The 26,389-nt window shown below is 36.4% G+C and overlaps 1 protein-coding gene and 1 non-coding gene across 2 annotated transcripts; one reads left to right on the forward strand and one right to left on the reverse strand.

The window, feature by feature from the left end:
- Nucleotides 1-321: 321 nt before the first annotated feature.
- LOC127858115 (peroxisome proliferator-activated receptor delta-like) lies at nucleotides 322-25,636 on the reverse strand. The gene is made up of 10 exons (XM_052395010.1): nucleotides 25,500-25,636; nucleotides 20,467-20,592; nucleotides 11,748-11,936; nucleotides 10,917-11,107; nucleotides 10,193-10,312; nucleotides 9,552-9,696; nucleotides 8,873-9,066; nucleotides 6,534-6,743; nucleotides 5,920-6,121; nucleotides 322-4,615 (listed from the first exon to the last, which is right to left on the reverse strand). Exons 2-10 carry the CDS (start codon nucleotides 20,528-20,530, stop codon nucleotides 4,365-4,367), a joined length of 1,566 nt encoding a protein of 521 aa, XP_052250970.1. The 5' UTR covers nucleotides 20,531-20,592; nucleotides 25,500-25,636; the 3' UTR covers nucleotides 322-4,364.
- Trnal-uaa (transfer RNA leucine (anticodon UAA)) lies at nucleotides 21,731-21,820 on the forward strand. The gene is given in 2 exon segments: nucleotides 21,731-21,767; nucleotides 21,785-21,820. It is a non-coding gene; the product is annotated as a tRNA-Leu (tRNA).
- Nucleotides 25,637-26,389: the final 753 nt, after the last annotated feature.

A 26,389-nucleotide genomic window follows, 5' to 3' on the forward strand; every position in this document is an offset into this window, starting at 1 on the left:
TCTGATTGTTTGTAAACACAATTGACTTGGGGGACACTGTATTTTGAGCTCAAAACAAGTTGTATTGCTCATTTTTATGGTAATGTCCAATAGCATATATATATTAGTTTTTTATAACCTTTATAAATAAAACATGCAAAAAATATTTAAAAATCGGTAATAATTACGGATCGTCGCCTTTTACGGACCTTTAATACATGCAAACGACTGAAAATAAAACGCAGCGCGCGTGTGTGCGTGGTTTTAGCATAACATAACAATTGAGAATGTTTAGAATGGCAATTTTATTTAATATTTAACATTGACTAACATACTGATAATAATAATAATAATGGCACTATAAACATCAATATAATACATTATGAGCATTGGAATGTATGACACAAACCAATCAAATGACCCGAACTGATGGTATATTTTGTGAGCTATTGGCGGTGAAACAACAACTTGCTTCGGGACTTCATGATAGTCCCTCTGCAATCATATACTAGTATTATAAACAAGTGTAAAAACCCATAAAGAAATATTTTTTAGCACCCAGCGTTGTACACACACACAATAAAATATAATATCTTAAAAACAGACTTGTTTTGAAAGGAAAACGAGCAATATATAGAGATATTTAAAAATAAAAAAGGAGATGTGTGTGTGTGTGTTATGTATATGTAAAAAAGGCATAAAGTTTGAGTTAAACTGCAGGTAAATTTAATTCATGTTGTGCGGTATACTAATTAAATCCTTTAGACAACTCCCTTAAACGTTTTTAAACGTTTGATATAGGTTTTTAAATCTGGTTTTATAGAATCGAAGCACAATTGACTATATTTTTACACTTCACACCGTTCTACACAAAGTGCTTCGTAGCAATTATAAAGTATGCTGTGCATTCATTTACTGCAAAATGAATTCGACATATTATACATAATGAAAATTGATTTAAATTGCTTAGTCTCATATAGAGAAGTAAAATAATAACAATTAAAAAATCTATGTTCAAAGCTTTCAAATAAGATAACGTCCAAACGCCTTCTCTGATCACCTTGACGTAACCCTTGAACAACATTAAATTTGTGATATCGTTGTTAAAGGGGCCTTTTCACAGATTTTGGCATGTATTAAAGTTTTTCGTTAAATGCTTTATTTTGATAAATGTAACCATTGGATTTAAAAGCTCCAGTTAAAAATGAAGAATAAAATAATAAAAAAAAGTAAACCTCAACAGGGCTCGAACCACTGACCCCTGGTGTCCTGGAGTCAAAAGTCTATCGCTTAGACCACTCGGCCATCTGTGCTCATACTATGATGGTCGTTTTTTTTATTCTTTATATAAGATATTGTCGTAGCTTCATAAAATATAACGACAACAATAGAACTTTCCAAATAATTCAATCGATTCGCGTTGCAACGCTTGATAATTTTCAGGTTTTTAAATCATCAAAAGATGCATATAAAAGCTATTTTAGAGCATAGTAAATGTTTAGTATTGCTGTTTCCTCACAAATAGCATTACTAAAACGAAAATTTGCGAATCTGTAACAATTTTTCTTTTAATTTTGTCAATTTACTTAAACGTGAAAAGGCCCCTTTAAAGCAGTAATCAGAGTTAAGAGCAGCAGTTTTAAACATCCGCCCTTGATCACTAACCTAAGCATGAGGTAATAACTTTTGAGTATGAGGACGTAATAACTTTTGAGTATGATGACGTAATAACAATACAACATTTATTGAAGCAATAACAGTTATAACTTTGGAGTATGATGACGTCATAACTTTGGAGTATGATGACGTCATAACTTTTGAGTATGATGACGTACTAACAATACAACATTTATTGAAGCAAGAACAGTTAAGAACATAATGATGCTAAAGATTTCATGAAACAACACTGTAATCATTACGCAGAATGATATTAAAATAAAACATTATTATTGCAGCTTCGAGCATAATGAGGAAATCAGTAATATCCCAAGCGCTATATGTCTAAAGGCACTCTGAAACATAAGTTAATAATTTAATTTATATAATTCAGTCGAAATAACATCCATTATGATTAAGTAACAACAATTTAGGCCATGATGCAATAATACCATTACTATATTTAAGAAAAGGATACAGTGATAGTACAATTTGATTTGGCAAGAAAGAATATAATTGTGCCGTTCTTTGGGTGGGATTGTATAAACACAAGTGTTGTATACAATGTAACGTATGTTTTCACTGCGACTTCACAATATTTACTATATGCAAATATTTGCACTTTAACAGGCTAATACCTCAATCTAACGTTATCACGCAAACACGCTAATACAGAAAGCTAACGTTAGCGTGCTCACCATAACAAAGCTACCGCTAACGCCATTATGCTTATACGCTGTTATTCTAACCAACGTTAGCACGCTAACATGCTAACATCTCAATTTAAAGTAAGAATCCTAATATGCTAATGCAGTAAGCTAACATAAGCATGTTAATCATGCCAATATGTTAACTTAACCCTAACACTCTTATAAATGTATTACCGGGTCAATCAATTCATTATTATAATAATAATATCAAACTAGAGATTTGTCACAGACGTGACGTATACCTCCACGTGCCGCATTGACACAGACTATTTTGTATGCTGTCTTTAAAAAACAAGAGAAGCTTATTTATGGCGATTTTTTAGAATTGTTATTCCATTATCATTTATGGCGATTTTTGACCTTTGAAATTAAAGTGTTACCTTGACCTTGGAGATATCGACATAATTATTTCGTGCGACACACCGTCCTATGATGGTGAACAAATGATTTTAAAATCTCACAATAAACGAAATAGATATTGCCCGGACAAGCTCATGTTTGGCCATTTTTGACCTTTGAACACAAATTGTGACCTTGACCTTGGAGATATCGACGTAATTTTTTCGCTTGACACACCGTCCAATTATGGTAAACAAATGTGCCAAATGATTTTAAAATCTAACAATATTATGACAAAGTTATGGCCCGGACAAGCTCATTTATGGCCATTTTTGACCTTTGATCTCAAAGTATGACATTGACCTTTGAGATTTCGACGTAATTCTTTTTCGCGACACACCGTCAAATGATGGTGAACAAATGTGCCAAATGATTTTAAAATCTCACAATGAACAATTTAGTTATGTCCCGGACAAGCTTTCGGGACAGACCGACAGACCGACCGACAGACAGACCGACAAAGTGACTCCTATATAGCCCCCATTACCATTGGTAATGGGGGTATAATAACCTTCTAATATACTAAGAACACTTATCATCAACAGCTAAAAAATAGCAGCACAACGCAAGCATTCTAAAATTGACTTAATAATATCATTTTTGAACATAATCTATTATAAAGGGAACTGAGAATCTGAGTAATTATGAGAATTGATAGTATATTTTTTACAAAAAAAACATATTTAAGTAAAGTTTCCCACACCTTTTTGTCTTTATTATTTTAATGAAATATACTGTGAAAAAAATATTCAAGACGTTCAGACAAGTAAAATATATTAACACAAAATTATTTGTGAATTTCATTTCAAATGTGAAAGTAAATAAAGGTCTCATGACCACTTGACAATTATTACACTGAGTGAGCCATTAACAAATCTTGACGTCAAAAGACGCCATAATCACAGTCCAAATCATATCACCGGGAACATCAACAGCAATGTTTCACACGTGTGGCGTAACGTCAGCTATGACGTTTTCAGTAAAATCTTGACGTACAATAATGCCAACCAAAACGTTTAAAACGTCTATTTCATGCAAACAATAAATCACCGGTTTATAAATATGCACATTATCTTTAAATCGTTTTTACGCTTAACGTCAAAACACTGCAAAAGTAAAAGCCATTTATTTACATCGATAATCGCTCTGGGAAAACGGGGGATTATGCATGTGCGAAACGTGGCGTCGCAGATCAGCCTATGCGGTCCGCACAACCTAATCAGGAACGACACATTCCGCTTTCATGGAAGCTTTTGTTTCAAGTAAGCCCCGAAACGGAAATCCAATCTTTCCAAAAAGTCGTCCCAGATTAGCCTTTGACCACACAGGCTCATCTGGGACGACAATTTAGGCAAATGCATTGAGCCCCGTTTTCTCACAACGAGGCTCTAATTATCATGGTGTAACATCATTAATACAACACTACTTTTTAAGGGCGTTTTAAAGCCACCGAAAGCCCAAGAGCTAGGCAATGGGCTAACGCTCAAATAGACGCGATTGGACGCGACGCATCCCAAGACCCAGATTGCCATATCGGCCATCCTTGCCAACATGCGGGTAATATCTTCTAGAACCCACGGAAGAAGAGTAGCGGTAGTCTGATTCAGCCTAAAAATTGCATCAACATAGATCAAAGACCTCGACGAGAAGTTCGTGCGTTTCCGAGAATTTCTCGGTCTCGTCGTAAAGATGGCCTTTAAGTTGAACCCTGAACTCCTCTGAGATCTGAACAATTTGCGGTATGAGTAGCAGTAGCCGTGGTAACAGTAGCGGTTCCTTGGGGTGATTGTGCTTCAACTCGAGGCGCAGGGAGTCCAGAAAATCGCCCTGTTGTTTTTCGACGGTGGACGCCGATTTGAGACCGGGGCATTCTGAAATTCGAACGAGTTTTGGATGAATCAAAGCGCCGATAACGTAAAAAGAATGCTAGTAACTGGCGAGGGGCAAATTACAGAGTGTCATCAACGCCTTAGTGTCAACCTACGCCCATTTGAAGGCAAATGTTGATGGTGATGCTTTAAGAAAAAGTTGAGTTAAAGAGCGTTCAAGGTTACTTCGGCATTATTTTTAATTCAATGACCATATTTCAGATGTGTTAAACGGGATCGTTCTGGTTATCAAACCTCGTCATGATGACATCCCCTTTAACATTGTCACCAACTTTAATTATCATTAAATTTATTAAATCTATGTGTGTTACAGATCGGGAAATGATATTTTGCCATTTTTAATTTTGTACAATTCAAGAGCCATAATTCATAAATGCATCAGATGTTAAAACTGGATAGCGAGCTTGACAACGATAGTATTCCAACAAACATTAGCAGTATGTTTCATGACAGCACGATTGAAAATTACTTGAGTAACTTGAGTCAAAGTTAATTCGGCCTGTATTTTTATAATTCAATTGTCATAATTCAAAACTTCCCCATAATACGTCCAGTATATAAGCAATACAATTTAAAGCACACGTGTGCATTCATGAAGTTAATTGTAACTACGTGATGTGCGCTAACCACATATGTTATACACAATGCAATTTATTGGTTTAAGTAGACGCGTATTAATTGTGATAATTAACCCTTAAAGCGCTGGAGCTGAATTTTAAAGGCCTTTGCAAACAGTTTGGATCCAGATGAGACGCCACAGAACGTGGCGTCTCATCTGGATCCAAACTGTTTGCTTTTCTGATAGTATTCTTTGAAAAAAATTCGAAGAAAATGCTAATTTTAGAAATTCAACAGACGACATTTAAGCAGACGACAAATTTCCCAGCATGCAAAGGGTTAATAAGCGTCTTATGAAAAGCAGTGCATTCACAACGCCGTTACTTGTTTTGTCCCACTTAAGAGTCAAGGTTACGTTTACGCATTAAAGTAGGTTACGCTTACGCATTAAAGTACACATTTTCAACTTCCATTTCTTCACCTATACTCCAGTTTCAACTCCAAAATAAAGCCTCTTAAACTTAATTATGTATCACGACTCGGCGTTAATACATTTTTTTGGTAGAGATCAGTCCGCGCAGGCTTATCAGGGACGTCACTTTCCGCTTGGTCAGAATTTTTCAATTAAAGGAAGTCTCCTTCTAAAGAAATCAAGACTAGGCGGAAAGTGTCATCCCTGATTAGCGTAAAAGTGTATTTAAAATTGTATGAAAAATACGTGTTCCAACCTAAAAGACTGACGATGGAGGCGAACAGAGCGATCTCGCCGATCTTTAGCTTCATTTTCTGTAATCTTTTGGCAATTTGAAAGACACCATCAAAGAGAATCTGCGCCTCCCAGCAAATGTATCGTCTGCCGAGCGACTGTATGGCCACGTGACCTTTGCCGGAATCTAGATATAACGTCAGTTCTTCGCACAGTATGTACATCTGAAAGCCCACGAGAGAATCTTTGGATTTGGATTATTGATAATTGACATGCAAACAACGATTTTGAATTTTTATGTTATAACAACGCAAACTATTTTTTACAGGTTCGGGACTAACTTTTTGGTTGACAACTGTAAATCAGTTTTTTTCTTTGTTCGGCGAATGACCATCGCCATTTCCTTTAATCATGAAATAAAAGATTTTCCATTTTAAATGAACCTAATGTATAACTGAAATAAAAACATGCCTCAGACAGAAAACGTACAAACAACCGTTTCTACAAAGTGATATTGATCAACATATTTTACAATGTTGCCAAGAGCACATATCTGGTTTGTGCATATTTTAACGTGCATATTCGCATGACAGGTGTAAATAATAATTTAACTTTGGAGTTTATTTTTGTACTTACTAAAATTACCGTGACGCCGAACCCGTTTTGTTTCAACAGGAAAATTCTGTCGTTAATATCGAGGTCAGAAAAGTTGGGAAGCCTCTTTGTGAATCTCACGACGCTTTGCAAAAGTTGAACTACGGTTCTCTGATAGCTTTCATAAATATGGTTGCTATTGAATTCTGCGCTGCTTAAATCGCCCGCGACAAAACGCTGGTCAGTTTCAATCTAAAAATAGAACAACATGACCATGAGGATCATTGAACGCTCACCTGATCAACTGAGCCTCGTTCTGGGAAAATTGGTCTTAATGCATGATGCGTTAATTTTCCTCCCACAATGCATTTGCTGTCCGAAGACGCTAATCAGGCATGAAACTTTCCGCCTAAACTGTACTTTCCGTTACTTTCCGCCTAAAATGTACTTTCCGTTACTTTCCGTTACTTTCCGCCTAAACTGTACTTTCCGGTAAGAAGAGACTTTAATTAAACAAAAAAAAAATCCATAACATAAAAAAGGAAAGTGTCCCCCTGATTAACCTCTGCCGACTGCACAGGCTAATCTGGATGTACGCACAAGGATTAAAACCAGTGCTTCAAGAACGCGGCTCAGTTGATCATAAAACTTACTTTAAAGGGATCTTTTCACGCTTTCGTAAATTGACAAAATTGAAAAAAGTTGTTTCAGATTCGTAAGTTTTCGTTTAAGTTATGATATTTGTGAGGAAACAGTAATACTGAACATTAACCATGCTCTAATATAGCCATTATATGCATCTTTTGACGATTTTAAAACCTAAAAATTATAAAGCGTTGCAACGCGAAACGATTGAATAATTTGGAGAGTTCTGTTTTTGTCGTTAAATTTTGTGAAACTACGAAGATTGCTTATATAAGGTATAAAATACATCAATAATGTGTACTCGGCGGAATAGCTCAGTAGGCTAAAGCGTTTTTACTTCAGGACTCTGGCAGGACTCCAGGGGTCACTGGTTCGAAACCTGCTCCGGGCAATGTTCTTTTCCTTTTTTTTTAAATTTTTTTTCTTGATTTTTTACTGGAGCTTTTACGATCCAATGTTTACATTTATCAATATAAAGCATTTAATGAATATGTTAAAAAATGCCAAAATCTGTGAAAAGGCCCCTTTAAGTCATATTATGCGCGTCCAACAGTATATGCTATGTTTATAGGTGTCTATCGCAACCGTTGTTTATTTTTGGAGTTTTCACTTCATATACACTTATATTTATTAATGAATCATCATTATACTAAAACAATATCCCGGAAAGAGAAAAATAATGCATTTGAATATCAACCGTACTTTCGTTTTGACAACTAACGACAGAAATGATTCGATGTACGTGTATGTGAATCTAAATTTAGTTTTAGTGCAGATTCGTTCATACGACACAAAGATACAAAATTGTTTTACGGATTATTTCGGCTTAGATGACTGGAGAGTCATGTAAAATATCGAATATAATATACATATTTTATAAACAACTGGTAGCAAGATGAGTTGTAGATAATTGGTCAGTTACCACATTTTAACTAACTCTTTTGACCTGTTAATTCTTTTCAGCTCAATTCAGAAGTGAAAAATGCGCATAATATCACTTTAACTTATTTATGCCTAGCGTCTAGAAAAAAGGCCTTGGCAAACAGCATAGACCCAGATGAGACGCCGCATGATGCGGCGTCTCATCAGGGTCTGCGCTGTTTGCTTAAAGGAATATCTGTAAAACATATTCAAAACATAGAAAAAAATATACTTGAAATCCCTAATTTTGGAAATAAATTGATCCACTTTAGAAGGATGGGAGAGTCCACTAGGCATAAATGAGTTAACATACCGCCGCACTGCTAGTAACAGGCATAGCAGCCGTCCATATGTCTAAGTTTAAGTTCAAGGTCACATAACTCAGGGACATATGGCTAAATGCCCGTGACAAATGTGTCGTGCACATATTCAGTTCATGGCGATAAATGACACAGTTTGAGTTGTCATTCATTCGTTTGAGAAAGGAAAAAGTAAGTTGCTCCACAGACAAAGAATATTTTAATTTTATTTCATAAAAATGGTTCAAGTGCACATTACTCATAAGCGAGTAGATCACTGGGCATGCTTAAGTTTTCTTGCACATTTGGACTTCGTGATGATAACATATGTTAAGTTTTTATTCAAGAGCTTGAACAATGTAGAATAACATATAGTTCAATCCACAAAGATGCAATATTTTTCGCGGACAGACCGAAAAACTAACCAACGGACCGACTGCGCGTCAAACGGGAATTAAACACGTTTAACTTATTTCCACGCGTACACCTAAATGAGACAATGATGTAAAAGCATACCTTCAACGTCTCTTTGCAGTTAAGGAAACTCGACATGGGTCCACAGTTTTTGAAACAATCGACAAAAGCCCCCTTTATGGTATCCGCCAGCGACCGCAAGTCCATGAATCGTGACTGACAGGAAGCGGACAGTTCCTCCTTATCCGCCACGAGTTTCTCGCGCTCGACTTTCGGCATCCGTCCAAACCTCACGGCTAAAAATTAAAAAAAGCTCATATTAAAAGCCACACAAGTAATTATTGATGTCTACTTATTGTGTTTTACACAGTGTTTTAGGTCCCTCCGCGTCTTACGATTGTGTACCTAATTTGCTTCATGCTAAAGTATTTTTCACATTTTCGCAAATATTCCAACACAATAAGAATTTATCTGACTGAAAGTTTCACTATTTTGCAATATTTATATAACATAACCATACCATTTTGTAAAATAATAAACATGTCTGAGCCGCACTCTGTGATAAGGGGGGGGGGGGGGGGTTAATGCATGTGCGTATGGTGTCGTCCCAGATATGCCTGTGAAGTCCGCACATGCTGGTCAGGGACGACACTTTCTGCTTTTATGTCATTTTTCGTTAAAAAACCTCTTCTTAGCGAAAATCCTGTTAATGCGGAAGTGTCGACCCTTTACGAACAAGCATTAAGTGCCGTTTTCTCAGAGTGTGCTCAAATCAATTTACCATTGTGAGACATCCCGGCCATGAGACATTTCTGGTAACGGCAGTACTGGCACTTGTTCCGGGAGCCGGCGTCGATCCGGCAGCGCGTGTTCTCCCTACAGGGTTTGTACACGAGACCCTTCTTCAACGTCCGCCGGAAGAAGCCCTGTTAAAAGCATACAAAGGGAAGCTATGATTTGCGCTCATCGTATATGTTTGTAATACCATAGTTTTGTCCCTGCATCTTTGCCCAAAATAAATTTACTGATGGAGTTTGTACAGACTCATAAAAAACAAGACGAATTTTTAATGAAATCTGCTAATAATTAAAAATGCATTTTAATTGTATGGGCTATTTTTACTTAGAAAACTTGTCCTTCGGTGCAGTAAATGGTCACAAGAATGATTTGCATGTTCGTTGATGCGATTATTAGGTGAACGTGTAAAATCGCTGTCAAAAATTAATAGACCAAGATATGTTTTCACTCTTTCGTGATATATTTCGCCACAATAGGCCTTTAAATTGATAACATTTTCTACATTGTACTTCACAAAACAAGTGTATAGTCACATAAAAAATAATTCCATAGCCTTATGAAAACTCTGCGACAAAAGTCACAAAATACTATAATTGTGAAAGGGCCCTATCTGCATGACCATACCTTGCACCCTTCGCACGAGTGGACCCCATAGTGGAAACCGGAAGCACGATCCCCGCATATTCTGCACAGCACCTCAAGTTCTGCCGTGTACAGAGACTTTCCGGTGGCGGTACAGACGCTCTGCAAGAAAGCATAGAGAGGCTTAACCCATTTAAGCCTAGTGGACTCTCCCATCCTTCAAAATTGGATCAATTTATTTCCAAAATTAGGGATGTCTAGTATATTTATTTCTATATTTAGAATATTGTTTACATAAATTCCTTTCAGCAAACAGCGCAGACCCTGATGAGACGCCGCATCATGCGGCGTCTCATCTAGGTCAAAGCTGTTTGCCAAGGCCCTTTTTTTCTAGACGCTAGGCATAGATAGGCTTAATGAATGTGTACATGTGTCCTCCCAAAGCAGTCTGTTCATTCCGCACAGGCTTATCAGGGACAACGCTTTCCGCGTGTATGGTAGTTTTCGTTTAAATGAATTCTATTCTTAGCGAGAAATCTAGTTGAGGCGGAATGTGTGGACACTGATCAGCCTGTGCGGCTGCTTTCAAACTAGTTTTATAAAGTTGTTCATGGTTCTTTTCCTTTATTTTTTAACTTACCGCTGTACTAGTATTTGATTTTTACACTGGTAATACATTAACGAGTAAAATACAATTGTCTTTGTATATATGACCGCTTACTATTAAATGAGTTTAACTTACACTGTGTTAATTCGGACTTCTTACCTTAGTTCCGGACTTAACCGAGGCGACAGGCGAGCAGTTTGATTCGATGGTCGAGCTCTCCGTCCCGCCGAGCAGGTCTTCGTGAAAACTCGTGCAAGAGTATTCAGAGCTCGAGTCGGTCGACTGAACAACGATGTCGGAGTCCGCGCTCGACAGGGAAACGCTTGTGCTAGTTTCTCGCTTATCTGCGTCTGTAATACAGTAAGAATTACAGCTTAAATTTTGTAATATCCGACTTAACCCATTTATGCCTAGTGGCCTCTCCCATCCTTCTGAATCGGATCAATTTATTTCCAAAATTAGGGATGTCTAGTATATTTATTTCTATATTAAGGATATTTCTTACAGAAATTCCTTTAAGCAAACAGCGCAGACCCAGATCAGACACCGCATCATGCGGCGTCTCATCTGGGTCTACGCTGTTTTCCAAGGCCTTTTTTCTAGACGCTGGCATAAATGGGTTAAATTCTTTAATATCCGACTTAAATAACCAAAATTAGCATTTCCAACGGTCTATAAAATTGATCATTTTTTTTACATAGAATATTTACATCTTAAAATAGCTTCATTTCCGAATATCTATAAACATGATTGTTTAATATCCAACAATAAATTCATTTCCGAAAATCCATAAATATCTTTATCATGCAAACTATCAACGCCTATATCGACTGCAAACGATAAAAAGCTTAATCATCGGTAAACTATTAAAGTAATTGGCCCTTAATTTCATTTTCGACAATATGTTGTTCAGGCATCCGAATACCCGACAAGCCAGACGACGCGCAACAAAAACTACAGTATGTATGGCCAAGCACCAGCACCACCGACCTTTTAGTTCACCTATATGCCATAGGAAATCAAAGGAAAATGCGGAAATGAAGTCATCGGATAGACCGGAAGTCATTACGTCAGCGTCCTCACTGAAGCGTTGACGCTTTGGAGAATCGGGTGAGCTGAACGTTCTTGCGTTCGAAGAATTGAAGCGTCTGTAGACAGCTTGACCAAATACGTCATCATCTGATAATAAAATCAAATACAGTCATTATAATATTGACACGATGGCTAACTTGTCGCAAAAGACGCCCTTTTTTATATGGGTTGCATTGATCTTTAGTTAATGAGCAGAAAACATAAATTTGGCAAATATTAAATACTTTAAATGGTATCTAGCTGGTTATCGTACATGACTGTGATGATGATGATGATGATGATGATGATGATGATGATGATGATGATGATGATGATGACGAGGATCACGATGATGATGATGATGATGCTGATGATGATGGTGATGTAGATGATGATGATGATAATGATGATGATGATGATGATGATGATGATGATGATGACGACGACGATGACGACGATGCTGCTGCTGCTGCTGCTGATGATGATGATGATAATGATGATGACACTTTCCGCTTTTATGGATTTTTTCGTTTAAAGGTCTCTTCTAAAAAAATCCAATGTAGGCGAAAAGTGTTCTCACAGATAAGCCTGTGGGCGCAAGCATTAAGTGGCGTCTATGCGTATAGATTACGCGATATTACGCGATGATTTTGATGAACATATTGCGCACCCCTTTTAACACTGGTAACAAGGTTTTGTATCATTTATTTATTATTCAAATGCAAGAAGTACAAGTTTTTAAATAGTATTACCTATTTATAACAACTACAAGTGTTTCGATTTTTTAACTGGAAACAGACACCGAAATCGCAAACGTTTGTTAGATCTTAACGTAATATAATTTGTAGTAAAAGTTATTTATATGACATTCATCAATCATTATAAAGAAAAGTGCTACAAAAACAATAAGTTAGTTCATTTTCTGAATATATATATATCAACGTTCTATAAGTGGGATTTCGGTAATTTTACACATTGCAGCTGCAACTTGCACTTGCCAAGATCACATTTTTGTTTAAATGGTATACATTTAATGCCTACAAGTTATCATTCTGAATACCGAGTTCCATATAGTTGCATGTAGCCCATTAACAAAGTTAAACCATTTTTCATGTACGTTTTAGAACACAAAATCACGTAAACCTCAGCTTGTCGAGGAAATTGGCGGACAAAACGATGATTGTTCGGGTTTTGTTACCGGTCATACCCAGTTAAATTAATGACAATATATGCATCCCGGAAAAAAATCAACTTTTTGGAAAAACCCATTAATCTGCTGGTACAAATAAACATGACCAATATATAATCCTTTCAAAATCACACACCGTATCAACCGTTATTACTTTAAAGTAAGCTATCATTGGTTGATGTCATGGACTAACGTTGTTTGTACCGGGGTGATAAGTGGGTTTTTCTATACTCGTGCTTTTCCGGGATCAGTCTATTGGCGGACAAAACGATGATTGGTCGGGTTTTGTTACCGGTCATACTCAATTAAATTTATGACAATTAAATTAATGTGAGCCCAACAAAAAACTCCCAACAAAAAAGCATCACGCGTTCACTTTATTAAGGTCTTTTTTTAAGTCTCGTGAAATAAGTACGTCACATGTCATACTAGTTGCGCATTAATGCGAAATGTAGATCAGTTATGACACTGGTTATTTCAGTGATCGTCAAGATATTATAATAACGATATGTCTCAAGTAACTCATAAACAAGCACAAATACGGTAACACCCGCTAAAAGTGCGTAAACGAAGAGATACGGACCAGAGCGCAGTCTTCCGCTGATATCGACGCGACCTTGGTTTTTATTATACTGTTGAGAAAACCCCTCAAAACGCTGTACTGAAGATATTTTTATTAGGGTCGACAAGCGAACAGCTATAGTCTCTTTCAATGCATATTTCTTCGTGAAATATACGCAGTTGTCGACAGTGCATCGACATGCACTGATAAGTTTCAACGAAAACAACATAAAACGGCAATAATGAATATTATATATGATTGATGCTGGCGTTGGGGGATGTTTAAATAATGATAATTATCGCTTTTATCACCTTGATTAAAGAGATAATGTATGAAAGAAGATAGTGTGAAAGAAGATAGTGATGATAAAGATCATCATCATCATCATCATCATCATCATCATCATCATCATCATCATCATCATCATCATCATCAACATTATCATCATCATCATCATCATCATCATCATCATCATCATCATCATCATCATCATCATCATCATCAAATCATCATTGCCATCATTATCATCATAATCATCATCGTCGTATTCGTCATCGTCGTCGTCGTATGTGCTTATAAAAACTATAATCAATCAAAAACAATCACAACTTCATCATAAACAACAACAACAGCATAATTACATTATACAATAACTGGCGGTCATGATAACGATGTTTGCGGTATAAACTACCAGGTGGTATGAACTTACAGAGGCCGGGAAGGTCAATTCAGGTCGCAGGACAGCTTGACATCTGGTCAGTCACACTATAGTCTTTATAGAGTAAACAATGATTGACCACTGGTCAGTTTGAGTATAGTCTATGAAGAATAAACAACGTTGACCTTCGCGGCTTAAGAAGAACATGAAGTGGCGATTATATTTTATTTTCGAATTTCGGTAACGTTGCCGCATATAAAAAAGACAACATGTTTTCGAATTTTTATTTAACCAGGATTCAAAGGAAAAAAGGCAACACTATTTGATATATTTGGTTTTATTTAATGTGTAGCATACCTTATCGCTGATATCGTCTTGATACAAAGGCAATGTGTCCGGTAAGTAAACTTTGATATCACACGACAGGGCAGTTACCTGTTACTCTCTACATATTTCCTGGGGTAGCTTTTCTAGTTCATCAGCTGCAAGAGCCGCGGTCGTAATACAGTTGGTAATGACATTTATTGACATTTATTGACGAAACAAAATGCTAGTTATAATTAAACACGTAAAAATGTCCACCTAAACACGTATTTTCTGTTAATACATTCGAGGACGTGAAAAAGAGTTTTTATCAAGTCATTAATACATTTGAACCGCGCTTTGTGAAAACAGGGCTTAATGCATGTGCGTAAAGTGTCTCTTCTAAACGAAAATCCTGTCCTAGCGGAAAGTGTTGTCCCTGATTAGCCTGTACGGACAGCACATAATAATCTGGGAGGACATTTTACACATGTATAAAGTCCATCTCTTCCCAGAGTGGGTCTAATTTTAAGAGATGTTCTTGGGCGGTTTTTTTTTCAAGTAGTGCGCAATAAATAGAAAAGCGTTTCACAGTTTTTGAATCAAATAAATCGTATTTACAAGAAAAAATAGTTTGCAAGAATAAGCGCCATAATTTAGTGCACTAACACCTGCTTCAATAAGTTGTACACAAGTCTCGATAGGTCATTGTTAATGCGTGTATGTAAGAGCGTGTGCGTGCGTGTGTGCGTGTGTGTAGGTAGTTACAAACTATCCATAAGAAACATTTTACTCGATTAAGGATTTTTTTATATTTCGAACTTGTACATTAGCAGTTGTCAGGATATTGTAATCAACAAAATGTGTTTCATCTACAGAATACACTCAATTTTATTGTTTAGAAAAAAAAACGGAGGATTGTAAAAACATTTTTTTTACATAAACATTCTAGAACAAGCTTCGTACATTATGGAATAAAAGATTTGTATACCAGTATACTCCTTTCCCATTACAACTATGCTACCGATAGGGAAAAACAACAAAAATACAACATATTTTTTGGGGGGTAAGTCATTGGTATGACCGACTGACTAATACCGTGTATTACTATTTCATAGTCATCCAACATACATAAAACATGAATACACACAAAAGCTTTGTTACAACATACAACATAGTCTACAACAACGCCAGGCATACTGAATGCCGGCACGAGTCCCTCCTCGTAGGCAACTTATAAGGCAGCCACGCCTATCAACGTAGACTGCTACATCACCAGGCATACTGTATGCCTACACGAGTCCCTCCTCGTAAGCAACTATAAAGACAGCCACGCCTATCGTCTCTTCCGGAGACCGAATCCCCCAGTGGGATAAATAATAATTATTATGATACTGGTATACACGTATAAATTGAAAACATTAAATGCGTACGCAATGTGGATAAACGCATGACCTGTTGTAAAAAACACATTCCTGAATTTCAAAATTAGCTCGTACCAGGGTAAAAAGCATGTAGATTACACATTTAAACAATAACGTTTGTAATGTTACTCTTACTGCTATTCAAAACAAAATAAAAAATTAACACATGTATCGATCAGTCAATCCCAACGCTGAATGACTGAACAGAGTTACTCGGCCACGAATAAAACGCTCTCTTACAGAGCCACCTATCGGAAACTACATTGACAAGGGAAAGTAGTTTTCGTCTAATTCGCACGTGCTCAAACGACGAAAACAATATGTCTAACGGCTCGTCCAATATGACTTCAATCTTTGTGCTCGGAAAGGGCCGAGAATGTGCGATTGTACTTATCCGATGTTTGACGGAAAGGACCGAGAATATGCGATTGTACTTATCCGAAGTTTGACGGAAAGGGCCGTGAATGTGAGATTGTTATCCATTTGAACCTTGCTCTGGGAAAAACAGGGCTTCATGCGTGTGTAAAGTGTCGTCCCAGATTGTGTAAAGAGTCGTCCCAGATTGTGTAAAGAGTCGTCCCAGATTACCGGGAAAGTCTGTGCAGTCCTCACAGGCTAATCAGGGACAATACTTTTAGCCTAAACGGCATTTTCGCTAATTAGAAACTTTCTGATAGCGAAAAATACCATAAAAGCGGAAAGTGTCGTCACTGATAAGCCCATGCGGACTGCACAGGTAAATATGAGACAAAAATTTACGCTCACGCCTTAAGCCCGGTTTTCATAGAACGAGGATCTTTTTATTTAATGGGATGTAAGAGTGGTGTCCCTTATAAAGTTTAAAACTTTTGTTCAACAAACACTTAAACATTTATTAATATTAAAGTCTAGGTCCCAGGTCAATGACTGTTTTCTTTAAGATAACTCTGTTAACGGAATATCAGCGGCCTCATCGGTCATTCAACCGCGTACATTTCGGACGGGATCGAATTAACAATCCAATTTAATCTACTTTAAATCAAGACAAAAACATCGACTAGCGTTTGTGGTTAAGTCCCGACGAAAGTGCGCACTTTTCATTGTAAATCATTGATGCAGCAGTATAAACGGTTAAATATGTACTCTACAATAACATTTACATCACGTTTACATTTATTAGTCGGGTACTTTTTGGAACAGTGGGTTACACCTATAAGCTTGTCTACCTAAAACAAGGGCTGTTTGTAAAACATGCATGCCCGCCATATGGGCTGTCCGTTGTAGTGACAGCCATTGTGTGAATACGTTTTTTGTCACTGTGACCTTGACTTTTGACCTAGTGACCTGAAAATCAATAGGGGTCATCTGCGAGTCATGATCAATGTACCTATGAAGTGTCATGATCCTAGGCAAAAGCGTTCTTGAGTTATCATCCGGAAACAATTTTACTGTTTCGGGTCACCGTGACCTTGACCTTTGACCTAGTGACCTGAAAATCAGTATGGGTCATCTGCAAGTCATGATCATTGTACATATGAAGTTTCATGATCATATGCGTAAGCGTTCTTGAGTTATCATCCGGAAACCATTTTACTATTTCGGGTCACCGTGACCTTGACCTTTGACCTAGTGACCTCAAAATCAATAGGGGTCATCTGCGAGTCATGATCAATCTACTCATGAAGTTTCATGATCCTAGGCATATGTGTTTTTGAGTTATCATCCGGAAACCATTTTACTATTTCGGGTCAACGTGACCTTGACCTTTGACCTACTGACCTCAAAATCAATAGGGGTCATCTGCGAGTCATAATCTATCTACCTTTGAAGTTTCATGATCCTAGGCGTATGCGTTCTTGCAGTTATCATCCAGAAACCATTTTACTATTTCGGGTCACCGTTACCTTGACCTTTGACCTAATGACGTCAAAATCAATAGGGGTCATCTGCAAGTCATGATCAATGTACCTATGAAGATTCATGATCCTAGGCATATGCGTTCTTGAGTTATCAACCGGAAACCATTTTACTATTTTGGATCACCATGGCCTTTGACCTAGTGACCTCAAAATCAATAGGGGTCATCTGCGAGTCTTGATCTATCTACCTATGAAGTTTCATGATCCTAGGCCTAAGCGTTCTTGAGTTATCATCCGGAAACCACCTGGTGGACGGACCGACAGACCGACATGTTCAAAGCAATATACCCCCTCTTCTTCGAAGGGGGGCATGAAACTGTTTCAGGCAATCTGGCTGCTTTTGGAACTTGACCAAAATATTGGTCACATACATTTAAGCTGATCTTTAAAATATTTAAAATAGATAAGATAGGTGCTCTCATGATTATTCCAATTATTAAGCAGGCATAAAAAAAACTATTATACTGACAAATATGTTTTATCATTTTTATACTGATACAAAATACCAAGAAGGTAACAGCATCTGTACTTTTGCATGAACGTAAACAAATGATATAGTCTATGGTAATTACATCGACACATTCTTGACTTTCATGTTTAATTCATTTTAACTGTGCTATATCAGCGCCTTCACACTACTTTGGGGGAAGGGATCCACAGCCCTTAGGAGGGGGAATTTTCGCGGCGTTTCCCTTTTTGGGGGATTTTTTTACTTACTCTCTCATTATTGCATTTGTACATGTTTGCACTATATTCATTGCATTTTTCATAATTTAGTATGTGTGCAAAGATTAAATTGAAATAGAATTGAGATATAATGATCATGAGACACATCTTTCTATTTATTTTATTTTATTTATTTATTTTTTAAGGGGGAATTTTTCCCCCAAAAAGGGGAAAAAAGTATACTTTCAGGTGGGGGACTGCCGCCGAATTTCGGCGGCAGATTTAATAGATTGAGGGCCCTGTATATTTTCCATCTGGTTTTAGCCACGGGCTACAATACCTCACAGATAAATATAAACTCAGGTGACAAGGAGCATTGATACAGCACATATTGCCTTTTTGTCATCTTTTGTAAACAGCTTGATTAGTGTTTAGTGTTCAGTGTTTGAAACAATAATTTGTCAAGACTTTATTTATGGGTGTACTTAAGTGTGAATAGAACATTCATAAATTTACCAGATTGGTTTTAAAAAGTTGTAGGGTTCTTCTTAATTTGTTATCAGACGTATGATTACTTTCAATTTTCAACAAAATTAAAAAAACACACTTTATATTGACTCAAATAACGGTATACGTACATTTTATCAGATTAAAATTTAAACCACTTTTCATATACATTTGGGGCTGTCTGGCCAGCACAGTGGTTGATACACTGGCCTCTCACATGGGCGACAAGGGTTTAATTCTCTTTACCGAAAGCATGTGAATTTGGTAAGTAGTAACTATACAGGACAAGAGAGTACATTGGAACTGGTTATATGTATATATGTTTTTAATGGCTTTTTCATCCTTTTCCCCTTACCTACTGACTGCGATATGCAGCTGTGACATTAACGCAGATCAACACTAATTTTAATTTTACAAAATAACATGACTAAACTGAAGAGGGATTTTCAAAAATTAACTGTACTGGTTGGCGAATATTTTCTGGTCACTATATCCCTTCGGAAACCATCTGGTGGACAGATATATGGACCGACATGAGCAAAACAATATACCCCCTATTCTTCGAAGGGGGGCATAACTATCAGTAGTGCACCGTTGTTAAGTGCAATAAGTTTGCTGCTCATAAAATTAATGTTACCGACCTTGGAAGAGTGCGCGGGTGTGTGGGTGAGTCGGGATTATGAGTTTTAGGAGGGGGTGGGAAAGTGTGAGTGAGAGGAGATGTCAGAGAGGGGAAAGTGTGAGTGAGAGGAGATGTCAGAGAGGGGATAAACAAAGTGTGAGTGAGAGGAGATGTCAGAGAGGGGATAAATAAAGAACGGGGAGTGCGGGCGAGAGATATGGGTGGGAAGAAAGGGTAGAGAGTGGTTTCCATAAAGAGGAGTGGTTGGAGGTCAAGATAGGCCGTTGCAGACTGCTCTCTCCGCATGGAATGGATTTTATTAGCCCATTTATGCCTAGTGGACTCTCCCATCCTTCTAAATTGGATCAATTTATTTCCAAAACTAGGGATGTCTAGTATATTTATTTCTATATATTAGAATATTTCTTACTGAAATTCTCTTAAGCAAACAGCGCAAACCCTGACGAGACGCCGCATCATGCGGCGTCTCATCATGGTCTACGCTGTTTGCAAACGCCTGTTTTCTAGACGCTCTGCATAAATGGGTTAAGAATACCTAAAAAAGAATCAATGAAAGTGGACTGCACAGGCTTATCTGGGACGACAATTTACGCACAGACATTAAGCCCCATTTATCCAGAGCGCGTATAAATTTTATAGAGTTGTGGTCAGGGAGTGACATAGACAGAATGCACAAGGACAACAGAGATGTACGAAGGGGGTGGGGGTGGGGTGCGGCAAGATATAATATAAAGACGGATAAAAATAAGAGCGCACATGCACGGGGGTTAATAACAGGAGTAACTCACCTGTGCTTCCGTGTATATGCCTCTTTCTGTTCAACAGCTCCGAGTCAAACGTTGGAAGCGTCATTATTTTCCCTATATGGTTATCGTCTGTGATCTACGTGATTTCTTAGTTTAGGATACATCAAACTGAAACATATTGCAACAAGTCATTAGGCGGGAACAGTTTAACATTAACCCATTTATGCCTAGCGTCCTGAAAAAAGGACATTGCAAACAGCGTAGACCCAGATAAGACGCCGCATAATGCGGAGTCTCATCTAGGTCTGCGCTGTTTGCTTAAATGAATTTCTTTATGAAATATTCTTAATATAGAAATAAATATACTTGTCACCCCTACTTTTGGAAATAAATTGATCCAATTTAGAAGGATGGGAGAGTCCACTGGGCATAAATGGGTTAGTTTTAGTAACAGTGATCATAATCTTGATAAAACTGGCATGACAATCGTTTTTCTATTTTATTAACAGTCACCTAGTTAGATCTAAACGCCATTGCATTAAAGGGGCCTTTTCACGTTTTTTTTAAATTGACAAAATTGAAAAAAAAAAAGTTTCATATTCGCAAATTTTCGTTTAAGTTATGATATTTGTGAGGAAACCGTAACACTGAACATTTACCATGCTCTAAAATAGCCTTTAAATGCATCTTTTGACGATTTAAAAAACTGATTATTATAAAGCGTTGCAACGCGAAACGATTGAATAATTTGGAGATTACATTTTGTAAAAGTACGCGGATCGCTTATTGGCGTCGCTCTGGAGAGCGGCGACTAGTATGTAATGCATTTTTTTTTCGCTTATGGGAGAAGTTATTTTACGGATCGATGTATATATTTTTGTTTTAAGAATATCTTGCATAGTGATCTTTTTTTTTGTGTAAATTAGTGTAAATAAGTACTGCATTTGTGCCTATTACATTTATTACAACATTTATTGCCAATAATGCAAAGCTAATTGTTTTAATTAATAACTGATCCACAACTGATCACAGGGGAAAGATCACAGGACTGGGCAAATACGCGAAACTTTCTGGTTTTGTATAAAAACAAAACATAATCAAAATGTATTTATTTATTTTTATTTTTTTCTAATTTGCTTATTTAGTGAAAAATCAATGTAGTACGATATTTGAAGACCTATCGCGCAAGCAAGTTTATTGGAAGGCGTAGTGGTACGAAAACGTACAATGTATTAGTTTATTAATAGACATATAATAACGATCACTATACACAACTTCACCAAATAGCAGTACATAAATGATGTCAGCCGGAATAACTCAGTTGGGAGAGCGTTAGACTTAAGTTGTTTACGCAACAGTCATCTAAAAGCCCCCGGTTCAATACCGGGTTCCGGCACGAACGGAACAGTTTGGCGGCTGACACTTTTTTCAGTAAGGTTAATAAATATAATAAAGCTTTATATTTTATGCAGACATTTTAAAATCCATTTTACTACAATTTGCCATTTTTATTAAAATTAATGAATGCCGCGTGGTGACAACGTTAATTAAAATTCCTTACATCACTTAAATATCTTATAAAAAATACATGTGTTTTTATATTAACAAATAAATGCAAACAACACATTTATTATCCATGTATTTTTATGGTTGTCTATCATATGCCCTTAGTACTATCCCTACCACATATAGAGCGCGAAGCGCGACACGTATTATTGATTGTAACAATGAGTTGCGAAAAAGGAAGCAGCCGCTTATCAAGGAGGAGCTGTGTCCCAGCAACCCGTTTCCCTAGAGTCAAGCACTTCTCGGAGTTTTTTTTATGAACCACATATAGAGCGCGAAGCGCGACACGTATTACTATCCAGGTGGTATGGGCCCTTTAGCATTATCCGACCGTTACGTCCATAGTTATCTTCCATAGAATTTGAGAAATTTTGAAATCGCTGTTCGAAGTTCAAAATTTTCATCCGATTGTACCCAAACTTGCACAGGTTTTTTATCAATGAAGACCCAACCCAAACTCTATATGAGCAATATCGGACCATAAGTCCAGAATTATGTCTCTTTGAATTTAAAAATAAAAGTGAAAAACTGCTTGGTTAGGTGATTATATCAACATTTTTCATCAGATTCTTTCCAAACTTACAGTGTCTTCATATTAATGAGCATTTTACCTCATTTAAAATGAGAAACATCGGGACAATAAGTCGAGAATTTTTTTCTATTAACTTTGACAAAATAAACACATTTCCACTTGTTTAAAAGATTTCACAACTTTCGTCTGAATCTTTCCAAACTTGTTAAGTGTTTTATATCAGTATTACTCGAACCCTATTGAAAATGATGAATATCGGAGCAATAAATCTATTATGATCTTTTACGGAATTTCAAAGAATTGTGAAATGCAGCTTCTTCATGCAATTTACAGTTTTCCTTCATTTTTTTTCACATTTTTACATTGTTTTCATATCAATGTGTACTCAACCGCTATCGTAAATGAGCAACGTAAGCATAAGTTCAGAATCATCTCCCCTTAAAGTTGAGAAAAATATGAAATTACGCTTACAAGATGAAGCAGATTTTTTAAAACCTACACACTTCTGTTCCATTAATGAAAACTGCACACGGATGCCAGTAAAAAAAGGAAACCAATGTAAATAAAATGAACTATGAAATATTTGGGGTTTACAACACAAAATCATAGATAATGGTTATTTGGGGATTATAACACAACATCATAAATAATGGTTATTTGGGGGTTATAATACACAAAATTATAGATAATGGTTTTAACAGTATCTTTTTCTATTTTGTTTAATATAATCGGCCAATATATTAATATTTACAGTAGAAAAAAAATCGTTCCATATAACTTCATTGAGTGCATTTTACACAGAAATTCCCGACGCCCTTTGATGCTTTGCATCAATACTTATCTTGTTTGAAGTATAAAATACATCTGTCATTGTAGAAGGAAGGATGGCCGAGTGGTTTAAGGTGCAGACGTTTTAGTCCAGGACTCCAGTGGTTCAAGTCCTGCTGAGGGTTACCTTTTTTTCTTTTAATTTTATTCTTGAATTTTTACTGAAGCTTTTTAGATCCAATGTTTACATTTTTCAATATACAGCATTTAATGACAAACTTCAAAACATGCCAAAATCTGTGAACAGGCCCCTTTAAGTCCTGTTTTTACAGAGCGACGCTTATAAATTCTATTTAAAAACTACCATTTATAATCGCTGTGTGAGGTAGCGAATGTTTGATGTAAGATCGCTCTAAAGGTAATTGTGTTTAGTTATTGATAACAATTATAATATAAGTATAAAAATAAACAATTAACATACACTGCAATTTATCATTTGAGTCTGTAAAAACAACTGGGCTTAATGCATCTCAGGGACGATACTTTCCACGTAGACTGGCAGTGTGTTTTTTCTTCAAAATCAGGGCCGGTTTCCGGCCTCATTCCCAATGGAAAGGAAGTATATATTTTTCCCAAATGGGACCTAAAAATGCCCAATTGAAGGTTATTTTTTTTTCTTAATTAACATTTAGTTAATCTCCCATGCAGCTCAACAAGTTACTCTTTATTAAATTTAATATTCAAAACACTTAAGTTCTCATTTTTAAAGCCTTTGTTAGCAAAAAACAGCAACACTAATTTCCCAAATTTGGTCGAAACGCCGCGATTTTTCCCAAACCAAAGGGACCCAGCCCCATTCCCAAAATGGTAAAATAATACTAACTGGATTTTCGTTAAAAAGGGACTTTCTATCAACAAAAAAAAATCTAAAAAGAGGACAGTGTAGTCCCTTATTAACCTATGTGATATAATTACTATTCACGAAGAGCGACAATTCAAAAAAACACATTTATGCCTAGCGTCTAGAAAAAGGCCTTAGCAAACAGCATAAACCCAGATTTGGGTCTGCGCTGTTTGCTTAAAGGAATTTCTGTATGAAATATTCTAAATATAGAAATAAATATACTAGACATCCCTCATTTTGGAAATAAATTGGTCCCATTTAGAAGGATGGGAGAGTCCACTAGGCATAAATGGGTTAAACGAAACAGACAATAACCATCGCGAGACATAGTGGGACAGGTGAACAACCGATGCTACATTTTAGAAACTTAAAACTTCACATAATAAATTAATTCCCTTTAAATATCAGCCTTATCTGTCAATGAACTGTTCTCAACGCGCTATTTTAAATACTGGATGTTGGATCAGGTTCGACGATATTTCCAAGACAGTTATTGGAATTATTCAATGCAATACATTTTTATGCATTCACATTCTGTAAACAAACAAGTATGTCTATGTTGCATATCTAATGAATACATGTATAGTACCCACTGCCGTGAAAGTAAATATACAACTCAATATGAACTTAAGTACATCTTTTTAAAGCAATATGGTTATTTGATATTAAATAGCGGCTTTATTATCTTTGACAACTGGGACGTCATTTTTGTGTGTTTTTGTCTATAGAAAACACTGCGAGGGAGGCTCAATTGGTAATTCTCGGCTGAAGTACTACTTAAGTATTCTACAAACTACACGGGTCACGGAAAATACTATTATATTTAAACGTACCCCGGAGTATGTCTGGGTGCCTTTAAACATATTTTCCGTACCTGGGGTACATACTGATAGCAGTATACTTAAGAGTACCCGGGTACTTTTATGTAGTACCTGAGCTGACAAAGACCAACTGAGCGCAGGTAAGACATAATAATATGGGATGAATACTCATCACAGATTTGAAACACAAATGTTCAACTATTCGGCTACATTTAGGAATCGAATAAGCATGATGCATACAATAAACATGTATGCAAAGTTAAATAAACATATTTACAACATTTGAATCAACATTAAATTTCTCGATATTAAAGTTCGCGAGGGATAAAATAAATTAATAATTTATTTATACGAAATTTACAGTATAAATTTTAATTTCGCTATGTGCATAGGTTTTTTTAAGATATGTTTTTATAAATATTTTTTCTGATGAATAACATAACAAAAGTGAAACAGTACAAAAGAACAACGCAATGTAACTCACCAATCACTAGTTAAGAGCAGACGACCATGGTAAACAATGTATTATTCCACATTTCAAGAAATGAAATCACAACAGTCTAATTGTGTGACACCTTTCGTATCTGCTGTGAAGAAATCCTTTAAAACAACGTCATGCTAACACTGTACAAAAAGTCCGACTAGTAAGCCGGTTTTTAAACAACATGTTTTCATTGCAAGCACGGCGGCATACATGTATAATGAATGTCGATACAGACTATAGACGTATGTCAAAGCGACACCTATTCGCCTGAAGAAGTATTATCGAAGTTCTAATGTATTTTGAAGTGGTAACAACGTTTTTTCGAAAAATTTCCCCGCAATAAAACCATAGGGATGTAGATTTTGGTCGCATTTTTTTCATAGCCATTTTATCGGTGCATATAAAGCTTTCATTGATTGACCTAAAAGCTTTCATTGGTTGACCTAAATGTAGGTCATACGTAATGCGGACCATACATAACGCATCGATCTGGCGTTCTTACTCTAATTATCATGGCAAAATGATTTCACATTAAAAGTAAAATGCCTTTCATTTTGATCAAATGATACAATACTTATTTGCGATGCAATGTTGATTCGGTCTGGCGGGAAATTATCACCGAAGATACACGTATTGACGTTTTCATTAAATGCTTTATATTGATGAATGTAAACATTGTCTTCTAAAAAGCTCCAGTTAAAAATCAAGAAAAAAAAAGTATCCTCAACAGGGCTCGAACCACTGACCCCTGGGGTCCTGGAGTAAAAAGCTTTCCACGTAGACCACTCGGCCATCCGTGCTCACACAATGATGGATGTATTTTATACATTATATAAGCTATCCTCGTATTTTCACTAAATATAGCGACAACAACAGAACTCTCCAAATTA

Source organism: Dreissena polymorpha, chromosome 14, assembly GCF_020536995.1.
Source record: "Dreissena polymorpha isolate Duluth1 chromosome 14, UMN_Dpol_1.0, whole genome shotgun sequence".
Classification (NCBI taxonomy): domain Eukaryota; kingdom Metazoa; phylum Mollusca; class Bivalvia; order Myida; family Dreissenidae; genus Dreissena; species Dreissena polymorpha.

What these genes read in the sequence shown, in the direction of transcription:
- LOC127858115 (XM_052395010.1), bottom strand. Translation starts at nt 20,530, where the DNA reads ATGACGCTTCCAACGTTTGACTCGGAGCTGTTGAACAGAAAGAGGCAT. An exon ending in GCATATACACGGAAGCACAG is followed by an intron (nt 11,937 to 20,466) that starts GTGAGTTACTCC and finishes TTTTATTATCAG; the next exon opens with ATGATGACGTATTTGGTCAA. An exon ending in GCATATAGGTGAACTAAAAG is followed by an intron (nt 11,108 to 11,747) that starts GTCGGTGGTGCT and finishes ACTGTATTACAG; the next exon opens with ACGCAGATAAGCGAGAAACT.